The 13554-nt window shown below is 34.4% G+C and overlaps 1 protein-coding gene across 1 annotated transcript in view; it reads left to right on the forward strand.

Annotated features, from left to right (window-relative positions):
* Positions 1-2417: 2417 nt before the first annotated feature.
* The window catches only part of Hpgd (15-hydroxyprostaglandin dehydrogenase), a 26636-nt gene continuing 15499 nt past the window's right edge, over positions 2418-13554 (forward strand). Inside the window, exons 1-4 of the mRNA XM_015486200.2 lie at positions 2418-2868; positions 3146-3269; positions 6269-6375; positions 13065-13161. Of these exons, the coding sequence (XP_015341686.1) occupies positions 2776-2868; positions 3146-3269; positions 6269-6375; positions 13065-13161 (421 nt within the window). The 5' untranslated portion in view covers positions 2418-2775. The remainder of the gene's footprint in view (positions 2869-3145; positions 3270-6268; positions 6376-13064; positions 13162-13554) is intronic.

Genomic DNA, 13554 nt, shown 5'->3' on the forward strand with positions numbered 1-13554 from the left:
ACAATGTATTTTTTCTAATCTTAATATAAAAGATGATTACAGTATATGGGAAATCTCATCATCTAGTTAACATGTTTTATCTTCTCTTAAACGTATGCTTATCCAAACATTTCTTCATTTAACATGTATTGAGCACACAGGCTCACTGAACTGGCTACTGGAAGATATTCAAAGAAAAAGACAACCCTCTGTGAAAGCATTCAGACATTATAAGAGAATTACATCACTGTGATTGGTGTTCCCACAGTAAAAATTTGATAGCTCAATAGGGAAACAGGTGGAGAAGGTAAGAGAGGAAGAATACTCAGGTAAGCAGGTTTTGTGTGGCAAAGGCCTAAAGTAGAGTGAGAGGGATTTGTTGTAACTGATATTGCCTCCTAGAATGGAAATAAAAGAGGGACTACAAGAAAGATATGGGGCATATAATGTCTCCTATGCAATGCCCTGGAGTTTAGAGATTTAAGAATTGTAATCATGAGAATGGCTAAACATGTTCAGATCTGTTTTAGACTTTCCCGGAATGAATATGAAAGCTGAATTGAATTTAAGAAACTTGGAGGCAAAGAATAATTCAGGAGACTAACTGCTCTTGCTATCACAGGAAAAATTATAACAGTCTGAACAGTTAGTAATGGAAATTCAGAAAGAAAGGGACCACAATAAACTAACTCTGCCCTAGATCCCAGTCCTTCCAGTGTACTAAAGAAACTGCTGCTCACATTTTTCTCAATCTCACATGTATGATTTATTAATAACCCAGAAACAATTAATTAGGACTAATATTTATTGTGTTATTACTCTGTGCCAGGCACTGTAACAATGCTTTATAAACATTACCTAATTGTTACTTTACTAATAAATAATTTGAGCACAGAGAGTTGAAGCAACTTGCCAAGTCACACAGTTGGTCAGTAGCAGAGACAATATCCAAACCCCTTCTGTCTGAATTCTTTTTTCTACTACCTTCCCCCAAACTGTTTCTCATTCATTCAGTTATCACTGATCTTAAATTCCAGTCTTTTAATTTTTTAGTATGAATCCTCCAGTCCTTTCTTAAAAAGAGAGAGGTAACCTATTTATTTGCCCTCTAGTCTTTTCAATTATGCAATCTATTTCCTTCCCCATAATGTTAGTCTTGAATCCATAGCAATATGGATATTATCAACAGCCCTTTCTCTTTAAGTTTCAGACTTTTGGTTCTGTGCTTACTAAATTTACAATAATTATTGTGTTGGCAAATTCAAAATATTTTGCCATTTTCCCCTTGTATTCATCAAAGTACCTTGCATTATTAACCACTTTTTCTTCTCAAAACTATTTCTCCCTATCAGTGCTACAAAACTCAGGTCTCCACACTCCTGTGTCATTCCAGCAGTTCCTTTTCTGTCTCTTTCACCAGAAGGAACTGGTCCTTTTCTTTTTTGCTCTATGTGTGTTATTAGAGGTGATGGATTTTCATTTGTTTCTCTCTCTCTCTCTCTCTGGGAGGGAGGGCCCTTTATATTACAGTTTAACTTATTATGCTAGAATATAAATATCTTCCTGTCTTAATTTCTCAACATTTTTTGGAGACCCAATTTCAAATCAGCTTTGAAGACTTCTGCTTCAGTAGCTTGCCAACAATATGTATTTTACAAAGCCTTCCCCAAACACTTCCCCTTCCTTAATTGACTGGCCTTCCCCAAGGTCTCCTGCAAGCAGGCAAAGAACATATTTAAAGGATTCCTTTCACTGTTAGTCTTTTGCCTAACTCCCATCTCTTTCCTCAAGAGCTTTTCTTTCCCTCCCTCCCTTCCCCCTTCTTTCTTTTTTTTTCCTGAAAATAAATGCCTATCAATACAACTGGCAAAATTAAAATTGAAGTTTGCCACTGTTAACCTAAGAAAGAGACCAATTAGCAGACTAGCGCTAGGTGAATCCATCTCTCACAAAGCTAGGACTTAAGTTCCTGGAGGGCAAAGAACCTCTGTCCTGTATTTTAAAAGCCAGTGTGATTCAGCGAGTAAGCATTCATTCCATTAAAGCAAAACTTCGCCAGCGACTCAGAAGCTCTGTGCGAGTAGATGATGACAGTTCTTGTGGTGCACTTAAGATGACGAACAAATTGACTGTGATCCAAAACACAAATGCTAACAGGATTCTTAAAGTTCCAGGCTTGAAATAATAGAAGTCAAGGTTTTCAGAGTTCTATTGACTTATTTCCATTATCTGCACAAATTGTCAAAAACGCAAGCAAAAAAAAAAAAAAAAAAAAAAAAAAAAAATTAAAAACCACGTTGTTAGTTATGTCTTCTTTCCCTCACCTCCACCCTAATGGTCATGAAACAGAACTCACACAAAAACATAAGAGACAAAAGAGCAAAATTTTGCTCTTCTGCTTGTTTTAGTTTGTTGGGAAGCCGGAGAGTAATTTAAGCTCCCAAGTCTAGCTCTCTCTTCTCTGGGGTTGGTCTTTAGGACACTGAAGGAAACTCTCTTTGAGAAATAACTTTTCTGCTCTTCCTCCACTCGTGCAGAGACTGGGGGGAGGCTCTGACCCAGGATCCGCGGAGTCTGCAAGTCTGGAGGGAAAAGATCACGAAGCTCGTAGCCCGGGAGTGCTCAGGGGCAGGTGACACAGTGCGGGTTCCCCGCGCTGGCTTGACAGTTTCATCCCCGCCCACTGGCAGGAGACCGCGGGGCCAGGCAGCACGCGAGCGCGCAGGGGGCCATAAAAGCTGCGGCCGCGCAGAGACGCGGAGCTCGCCCACCGCCCGCTGCAGCTGCGACCACACCATGCATGTGAACGGCAAAGTGGCGCTGGTGACCGGCGCAGCGCAGGGAATAGGCAGAGCCTTTGCAGAGGCGCTGCTGCACAAGGGCGCCAAGGTAAGCGCCTCTCCGGGCCGCTGAAACTTCTCTGCCCACTCCAAGGTTCGCCCACCGCCTGGGGGACGCCAGGGAAGATCTCGAGGAGCACCGGGCGTGCATGCCTTGCCATTTCCAAAAGCTGCTCAGGCTGAGACCCTTGAGCAGACCTCGAAAGCTACCAGTAAAGAATCCGAACTTTAACTGCCTTATTTCAGGTCTAAGAGAGGAGCGTCTTATTTATTTGGTCTATTTCATGAGCTGCGCAGGACCTTGATGCCTCTCCTCTTGTTTATAGGTAGCGCTGGTGGATTGGAATCTTGAAGCAGGTATGGACTGTAAAGCTGCCCTAGACGAGCAGTTTGAACCTCAGAAGACTCTCTTCATCAAGTGTGATGTGGCTGACCAGGAACAACTGAGAGGTAAGTCAGGGGAATCAATCCATCAACTGGGAACACTCCCTGAACAAGCAACAACCTGAAGGCAACGCGGGCAAGAGAGCCAGCCAAGGCAGAGGGCCAGCCCGTCTGGCTACCTAGTGCAGCAAGCTCCAAAATGTGGGTTAGACTGTTATGTTACCTATTGACAACCCAATAGCCATAAAAACCAAGGAAAGGCAAAATGGCTTGAGAAATCTTTTTAGTTTAGTCATTTGGCAGCGCATAATGTAATCAAAACTTCTTTGTATATCCAAACACAGCTCTGCTACAGTAATTATTAAATAATTGAAATTGCAGACAGAATTTCGAAGTTAAAATCAGGAACTGTGGCAAACAACTTCTCTTAGAGAGCTGGAAGATGTGAAGTTCAATGACAATCAAATGTCACTTTTTTTTTCTTTAAACCTATTAGAACACAAATTCTAGAATCATGGTTACAGATGTGCTAGATGCTTTTAACCAGGCATTTTGTCCCCCCACCCTCATGAAGTGGTACTTACTAATAACAACACAATGTTAGAGTTGCAGAAGAAAGGTCTCTATCAGCTTTTCGTCAATGTTTTCTGTTTATCTATTTGTGAAATATCAGGGATAATATTAGTATAGACACTAAACAAACAGCTTCCATTGTATAGAATGCTAGATTTGCATGAAAAAAAATTCCTGGAGGAAAAAAATAGAAAGATAAAATATTTGTATTTCACAAAGTTTTATTTAAAGATACTGAGCAATTACTAGGCATATTTTTAATCCAGTGGTCAGAAAGCTTCCAGAAAATTCATTCATGTTCCTACTAAAAGGAACACCAAAGAGTGAATTCCTTTTAAAATTTTGGTATATTCTATAAGAATGGAAATGGACTGGTGTGTTAAAGAAAGTGTACCTAAAGTTAAGGAAAATAGTTTTAAAGGAAATTTTATCATCAAAATCTGAAAATAATAATAAAGACCTATAATATAGATTACAGGCATGAGTAGAACAGGTCTATAAACACAGTGCTAGTAGAACATATTTTGCCAGAAGATAATTGTGTTGATTGCACATTATATTTTGATTCAAGGATAGAGTCATGTCAAATCCCAGCATTCATGCTGGTAGAATAGGAAACAATATAGATAATCTGAAAGCCATTTCTGTCTCAAGTTATGTGGTTTCACACATTATGTTTAACCTCAATTGTTTTGTTTCCCAGTATTTAAAACTAGTCCCTAGGCTGTAAATACATGCCTTCAGGATAAATGATTGAGGAGGAAACGACATAATAATTGACTGGAGGAGGCATGTTTGTACCAAGAAATCTACATGTTGTCTGGACATGATCATTTATTTGTATCAAAGGAAATTATGGCACTGATTCTGTCAGTTTCAAAACTTAACATTGCCTACAGCTTTTAAAACTGTTTAGAGACATTAAAATGTTTAAATGCAGAGCTGAAGATTTGGGGAATTGATATAAACATAACTTATTCTATAAATTAACAGATTGCAACACAGAGTTTAGGTAAAATTATACAAAGTACCATAGCATATAAAATATAAGTCACTTGAGCCCAGAACTCAGTGTGACGTCAGAAATAATATGATGAATTATACATTGGTGAAAGCAGAGTATAAGGGATTTACTGGAGACTAGAATGAAGAAAGCAAATTAAGGAAAAATAGACACACACATTAACAACCTAATTTCCCATAAAGTGGGGCTGTGTCTGTAGAATAACAAAGAATAGAACATACTTAGCAAGAAAGGGGGAAGATAAAGAAATAATATTTCCTGGATGACCTCTTCTGAATCTAATTTGAGGTCTTAAGAAACAGTTGAAGTTCTATGAAAAAGTTTTTATTTATTTTTGTTGTTGTTTTCCATTCTAGTTTAGTGAGTATAAAAGGGCTTGTATTAGAAAGTCTACAATGTCTTTAGCAATTAACTTGCAAAGTAATTTATTCATAGAGGAACTGACTGACCCATGTCTTCCCAAATGTTTGGTAGTTGTTAATTCTAAGAATTGGTTTCAATCAAAATAAAGCTTGTGATGATCTACTTTTTGAAAGGAACTCATATGTTAGTCTAGACATATGAGAAGAACAACCACAAATGTTATCTATAGTCTCAAGTAATAGAACTAGAATGAATGGTAGGAGGCCTACAGAGGCAGTTTAAATCAATAGAGCTACATAAAAGTCTGCTTTGAGAAATAATGAATTTCTCAGTACTAAGGTGGTAAAGCCTAGTTTGGACTGGTAAAGAGCTTTTTCAAGAATTGGATATTTGGTTAGATGATGTAATGAGTAGCATTCAGGCCTTAGAATCTATGCAGATTTACCCTGGTTACATATACTTTTATACAAACTAATAATATAAAGTAGTATTAAAATGAGAAAGAAAAACTTAAACGGTATGCATGGTGGAGGTTTTATTAACCTAATGGAATCAACTGAATGAGAAGGACACTTTCATTTACTAGGATATCAAAACTCCCTAAAACTATCATAATGGATTTGGAAAATAAGAAAACTGGTATTAATATAACATATTATAAATATAATATGCCTTATTTTAAAAGGATGTCTATTATAGTCTATGCCATGGAGCTGCAATAACTTCTTAGGAATACAGCGATGCTATCTGTCAAAACTGACTTCAAAGAGTTCTTAGCTTAGGATGCTTGATTCTCTAAAACTTATTCCATTAAGTTACCACTTATAGAATTTTAGTGTGCATATAATTCATCTAAGAATATGTTAAAGTAAAATACTGACTCAGTAGGTATATGGTGTCCACAAAATTCTGTATTTCTAATAAACTTCCAGGTAAAGCTAACTGATACTGCTTGTCTGTCTATCATACAACCAACAAGGAATTAAGTCATAGCTTATGAGTATAATTTTCTATGAGGGTGGATAAATGAAAAATTCATTTCATGGCATTGGGTCTGATTTAAATGTGTTTATGGAAAATAAAAAATATCTATATCTTTTTTTAGATACTTTCAGAAAAGTCGTAGACCATTTTGGAAGACTGGACATTTTGGTCAATAATGCTGGAGTGAATAATGAGAAAAACTGGGAAAAAACTCTGCAGATTAATTTGGTAAGCTATCTTAGCCATGTTGATTGCCTGAAACTATTTAATGGCATGATGCTTATGGACAAAATAAAACATGTTACATTCAGAGAAACAAAACAATGACCTGCAACATAGAAAATTGGAAGTTACAGAAAGCTTCCTTTTACAAATAGGAAGACATTAGAGGCATAATTAAGAAAATAAGTTTGTCTTAAGATATTAGCAGGAAATAGGAAAAAATAAAGTTGCTGGTTTAACTCAGGGGTTGGCATACTCCAATCGACAACCCAAATGGCCTGCCATCTTGTTTTTATATGACCTTCAAGAGAAAAATGATTTTTAAATGGTTAAAAATAATAATATGAAATACATGAGCATATGAAATTCAGATTTCAGCATCTATAAAGTTTAATTGGAACACAGCCACAATTATTCGGGTTATGTATTGTCAATGGCTACTTTCATCCTTTAATGTAAGAGTTGAGTATTAAGACAGAGACCTATGATTTGCAAGGACTAAAATATTTACTACTTGATGCTTTACAGAAACAACTTGCTAACTAACAATTTTCTTAGTTTAAATTTAATTTAATATTTATGTCCCTGCTTGTAAATAATAGTAACTAATAATTTTCTTTTTGTATAGTGTTTCTATTTGGTTCAACTATGCTTTGGCTAATTTTTATCTCCTGGATCTGTCAGTCTCTGAACAAATATTTCAAATGACAAATGTCAGTTTGCCTACTTCTTTAAGTAATTCTGTCAGTTTAGACTCTATATATTATAAAAACTCATAATATACAGAGCCTAAATTGCTAATTGCTAGTGATTATAATTTATTAATCTTTGATTTGTGTTTAAAAGGTTATACCTCAATTTGTTGTCTAATATTTTACATCTGTTCTATATTTCCAGATGTAAAATTTAGTATCTCATGATTTCCTTTTGATTCACATTTGGTTAAATATCTCTTTTAATATTCCTTTATTTTGCAGATAAAAGTAACATTTATATTACATCTGTCTCTTGCTGCTATTATATTGTGAGATCTTATTTTTTAAATTGCATCTAGGAATGAATTTTTATGTTTGTGAATTTAAGCCATTTATATTTGTTTTTACTTTTCTCTTTTGTACTTTAATATGTACTTTTTTAATGTTTTCATTTCTTTCCTAAATCCACTGGATAGCTTTAATCACTTTTTGTTGCTAAAAGTATCATACTTTTTAAATCTTTAATTGCTACCCCTGGCTCATTAAAAACCATAATTCTTCACATCCTTTGCTTCCTGATAAAACAAAAATTTTGGATATATAGCCAGTTAAGAACCACAGCAATTTTAAATAATGATTTATAAACTTATGCCACTTTCCCAAACCACATAAAATGACAAGAATTTTTTTAAATCTAGCTATCCCAGTGAAAAATCACAAAAAATATGCAATATTATTCTCCCTTCAGCCTTACTACTTATACTTTTAATAGTTTTATCAGTAATCACTACATATATTATTCTAAATAGAGGTTATCAGAGTATAAAGATCCTATTTACAGTGCATTCATAATGAACACCTCCTGGGTTTTTTTTTTTTCTGAGTCAAAAACAGTGTGCAATGATGAGAGTTAAAGAGAGAAACATGAAAATAGTGAGGTAGTTACCACAAAGATCTGGGTTCAAATGATTTGTATTCATCCAGCTAAGAGAGCATATTTGCTCTAATGAAGTCTGTAAGAATGAATAAGCACCTGCTCTAAGCTGGAAAGTACCTACATCATCTGTAAATAGGAAATTCTTACAGACCAGGAATTTTTATTGTGATCTCTTTGGCTACAACTAACTCTCCTGGATTCTTCCCCATCGAAATTAAGCTAGTCCCAAATTTCCTTGGGACTCTTCTGACATAGACAAGTTCTTTGCTTAACTTTAGTGATTGATGGCATTTAGTTAATTTTACTTACAACAAGGCATAACCTTTACTACTCATAGCTTCAAAATTTTTTACTTCCCCTGCTACATACAACCATTGCCAACGTAAATCAGAGTCTAAAGAATCCTTCTTTTTTTCAACTTTATTATCTCAGAGTAATGCAAACATTTGTGTGTAGTTATGTAATCTTTGCTTGTATGTTTTTGTGCCTCCCTGGTCTTATGTTCATGTTTGTTCTTTTGCATGTTTTTCCATGTTAATTCCCATGTCTGAGCATAACATGGAGTTTTCCTCATATCTTTCCACATATCTTTCCTTGGCTTTTTTTTTTTTTAGTGGAAGATGGAATCCAGGGAATTGAATATGTTAAACATACTAACATTGAGGTATACCCCCCTACTCCATATCTCTCCCTCTCCTGAAATCTTATACAACATATTTCTATGATCCCATGGGACAAATTTTTTTAACATTTATATATGTTAATAAAATTTACAAATTTTATTAAAATTCTTTTACTACATATGTAATTTATGCTAGTAAAAACCACAAATTCTTATAAGGTAAAGAACTATTGTTTTGTGTCCTCACAGAGTAGAAGTTCAATTACTATTTATTAGATAAACGGCCATTATATATCTTATGTGCATGGATATTTATTTCCCTGTTTTAGTACAATATTTAGGTGATTTCCTAATAGATCAGTGCTGCCAAACAGTGTCATCTGTCCTTCCACTTTCATTACTTACCAAACTTACCCCTTCCTTTTTCTTCATTCTGCTACTCTTCCCACAAGAAAGATACACTAAACCTCTTCCCAGTCTTGTTTCACTAGACTGTTCTATGCTTCCTCCTCAATCTGAAGCTAGAAGCAGCGGTGTTCTTTATAACTGCTCAGAATTCTCAAGGAATGTTCAGGAAAAAAAATGAGCCTTTGCAAAGCTATTAAAAGTCACTCTGGCAGAGGTAAAATTAACTTTGAGTTTTGGTGATTGTGTAATATTGTAATTCTATAATGTAATTTTTAACTTTTTGAAACTTTAATGAAACAAAATAATTCAGCCCCATTCAGGTGGAAATTATAATCTAGTTTGGACCTATAATGAACATATATTGAGTACTTTAGCATATCCAAGTAAAAATTAAACAAAATAAATGGCTGTTGCTGGTGATTCCTCATGCCCCCCAAACTAAACTAGTTTTGCTTAAAGATTTGCTGTGGAAAAGATATGAATTTGGAATTAGTCAAAACTAAAGTTCAGTCCTGAACCTTAAAAACTGTTACTTAATTTCTCTGATATAGAATTCCCCAGTTTGTAAAAGGGGGAAGATAAGCTCCTTACCTCTGAAGATGGCTAAGCTTAAATAGACCATAGTTTTTGTGAAGCATCTAGCACCATGCTACTGCATAATATTTACTCAGCAAATTGTGTTCCCCTTCAGATATCAAAACATATATTTTCTCACTATCTGAGTTTTATGAGAGCTTCCTCTGCCCTCCTCTAATGAGTAGTTGAGGAAATGGATAGGAACATTATTCTTACATGTGCTGCTCCCTTTTCTTAACACAGTTGATTGCAAATTAAATTAGTATTTATTTCCTGCGATTGCTACTCTGTAATATTGAAATATGCATTTGACCTATCTTGGGACAAGTTTGCTAAATTGTAAGTAGCAAGAAGGAACAGAGTAAAGTTTAGTGCTAAAATAAGAAAGAAATGGGAAAATTTGAAAAGTTAAAAAAAAAGGATGAAAATGGTTTTCAGGAAATAATGATCATCTTTATTAATATTGTTTGAGAACTGGACTGGACAAAATACAAGGATTCTGAAAATCAAAGCCGCATGATTTAGATGTCTGAATATTTTCCAAGTAAAGTAAAGTGCAAAATTATAAATAAACTAAGAGGAACTACACAGTGGAAGGAGATGAGATAGGGGAAATGGAAATGAAGAAATGACAGATTAAAAATATCAGTAGTGGAAAAAAAGTGTGTGTGTGTGTGTGTATGTGTGTGTGTATGCACACACACGTGCCCATGAGCACATCTGTGTATCATAGGAAGACATGATACTTGACAAGAGAGTTCAATAAATAGTCTGTTACCATTTGGCCACTTATCTTTACTACTAGAAAATTATTCCCAGTGTAAGGGAATTTATGAGAGTGATTTTAATTTATAGAATGCTATAGTTAGTGGGGAAAAAAACAAGATTTGGAATTCAAAGCAATGAAATTTCAGTATTACAGCTAAAAGTTATCTCATTAACCAAAAGCATAGAGTAAACATGTTGATTTAATTGTTTTGCCAATAATTAAAGAATTTTTTACTCTCTATGTGAAATTAAATATAATATTTTCTTTAAGAGTCAAGTGCAGAATTTTAACTACCTTCACAAAGTGGACTAAAATGATGCCATAGATTCAAGTTACTTTGTGTGTTTGTATCTGAAAATGACTGTAATTTTTTTCTAGATGTGTGATATTGTAATGACCCAATCTATATGATATATAAACATTGCACAAGGACAAAAAAAAACATTTCTTAACAAAAATATTTTATTCTATGGTATTCTAACAATTCCTTGTGTGTGTGCACACATGTGTACATGTGTATGTGTGTGTACATGTGTATGATCTGGGGTAAGAGAAAAGAGTGTTATTGTAAACAAAAAGAGGTGAAAAATATCACAACCAAAAGATTTAGACCTGTCTTGTAGATTCAGTTCTTCAAATGATAAGAGAAAAATAGTCCCTTGTTCTCCTCTACCAAAGAGGTAAAAATAAATTCTGTTTCAAAAAAAATGTAAAATAAAGTTTAAATCTTTCCAAATTTTTTTTATCTGGCTGCATTTTTATGTTGAAAACACAAAATCATGGAGTAAGGCTGTGAATACTTGGTAATAAAAGCCTAGTGCCAATGCATGTAAACAGAAATTCTGTTCAGACATGCTGAAGACTTGGGCAGAAACTAACAGAATCTGACTTCAGTAATTTTAGCCGTCTACATTTTTTCCTTCTTATATAAACTTTGCCTTCTATTTACTGTTCAAAGGAATCATGTGAAAGATTTTATTCATTTTCCCTAAGCCCACTTCATCTCAAACTGACACATAGCTTAAGTGAATAGAATCTTCAATTGGGTTTTCTGTTCTAGAACTACTTTTAGGAAGGAGAGGCATTTCTGAATACTTGTCAAGAAAACTCCAAAAGGACCTTTTAAAATAAAAAGAAGGTAAACACAAATACGTGCCCTCAGTTTCAGACTCATTACCTACTAAATCATTTTCTTTGAAGTATTGTAAAGGACGGAAAAATAGAAATTGAGATGTCAAAGAGAATTTTCACTTTTTAAAAGTCTGAGCTTGAAGACAGAAGGATTCCTAGATCTAAAAAAATAAATAAATAAATAAGGCTTCAAATATCAGTTTTAAATCACAGGTCATTTCTGGTAATAGTGAATTCTTAAATAGTAGAATAAAAGCAGGAAGAATTCCTATAGGTGGAGGTAAGTAGCTAATTAGTAAACTACCAAGAAGATAGCTATAAGCAGTGTTGAATAAAATTAAGTATAAACATTACTGAAGACCATGTGTCCAAGTAACAGAAACTCTCTGCTCAAACTAGACAAAACAATGATGTGATTTCACACAACCCAAGAGTTCAGGATTATTTAATACTGAACATCAGTGATATTGTTAGGACCCAGTGTCTTTTCTTCTCACCCACCTGCCATCTTTTATCTTAGCTTCTTTTTCCTGATGCTAGCAGTATGACTGTCTGTTCCATTCATCACACATATACAAGCAATGCATAGGGAGTAATGTAAGTATTTCTTCCCAATTTTAAGAACAACAAAAAATTTCCCCGCAGCATCCTATCCTTCACCACCCCCTCTCTCCCATCCCCATCTCCAGCTGACAGCCACTCAGGTCTCTCTGTTGAGAATTGGGTTATATGCAGTCTCAAACCAGCCATTGTCAGGAAGAATGGGACTTCTGTGACTGAATTAGATTAATCAGCTTATACACTGAAGCTGGAGAGATCATCTTCTACTATTTTGGGGTGTTGTTGTTATTGTTGTTATAGTGGTGATAATACTGGGATTGAACCCAGGGGTGCTCTATTACTAAGCTACATCCCCAGACCTTTATTTTATTTTGAAATATGATCTTGCTAAATTGCTGAGGCCAACCTCAAACTTGCAATCAAGTTATAGACATGTGCCCCAGTGCCAACTCCTCCTACTGTGCATGAAGACAATGTAGATACAAGAACAAATGGGATTTTATTCAAAAGAAAGGAGGAGAAAATGAAAATTATAGTAAATCAAGAGTAGCCACTATCCTATATTCTAAGGTCCAAGAGAATTGAATGTGCAGATGAATGGGCATATCTCATACTTGGATATGAGAACCAAAGAGAGAGAAGGTAAATAAATTTTGTAGCCACTATTAATAAAAGAAAAAGAAAGCATAGAATTCTCAAAAGATACTGAAATTGAGTTAAAGTTACAAAACCCTATTGAATCCAATCTTTATAATAAAATTTCATATTGGGCAACTAAGTGAAATAAAGTTCTGTAGAAACATGATGGACTACAAAACTGTTAGGCAAACAAAAGAGGGAATCCAGGATCAATAAGTACCTTTAAAACAAATAAACAGAACCTCTTTTATTGACAGCACTTATAGAAACCTCACTGGATGTATGAAAACATAACAACTTTGTATACAATAAAGGCTAGTGGCTATAATGCTTTTTCCTTTTATCCCTCTTGATTAGGTTTCTGTTATCAGTGGAACCTATCTTGGTTTGGATTACATGAGCAAGCAAAATGGAGGTGAAGGTGGCATCATTATCAATATGTCATCTTTAGCAGGTAAGGACAATTATATTAAGAGTTATGTTTTCTTATTGCTAATTTGACTATGCAAGTAGATCTTTAAAGTATATTCACTCAGGTTTGAAATTAAGACTTTAAATTTTTGTATTTTTATATTTCTACGGATATTTCTACAGCATAATAGTAAGTATTTGAACTATACACTTATTTTAAGTTGCATATTTTTATTTCGTTTTAGCACTGTATTTTTTTAAAATTATAAATTTTCCCCAGGTTTACTATTTTTTAAAGCTTATTATGATACTCCTAAGCAATAAGGCAAGTAAAAGTAACTTTGACAAAGTAGAAAGTACTGAAATGAAGTTAAACTATCTCTAGTCTGTTATTTTAGTAAAAGTATATAATTATAAAATATTATATATATATATA

The sequence above is a fragment of the Marmota marmota genome, unplaced genomic scaffold, assembly GCF_001458135.2.
Source record: "Marmota marmota marmota unplaced genomic scaffold, marMar, whole genome shotgun sequence".
Lineage (NCBI taxonomy): Eukaryota > Metazoa > Chordata > Mammalia > Rodentia > Sciuridae > Marmota > Marmota marmota.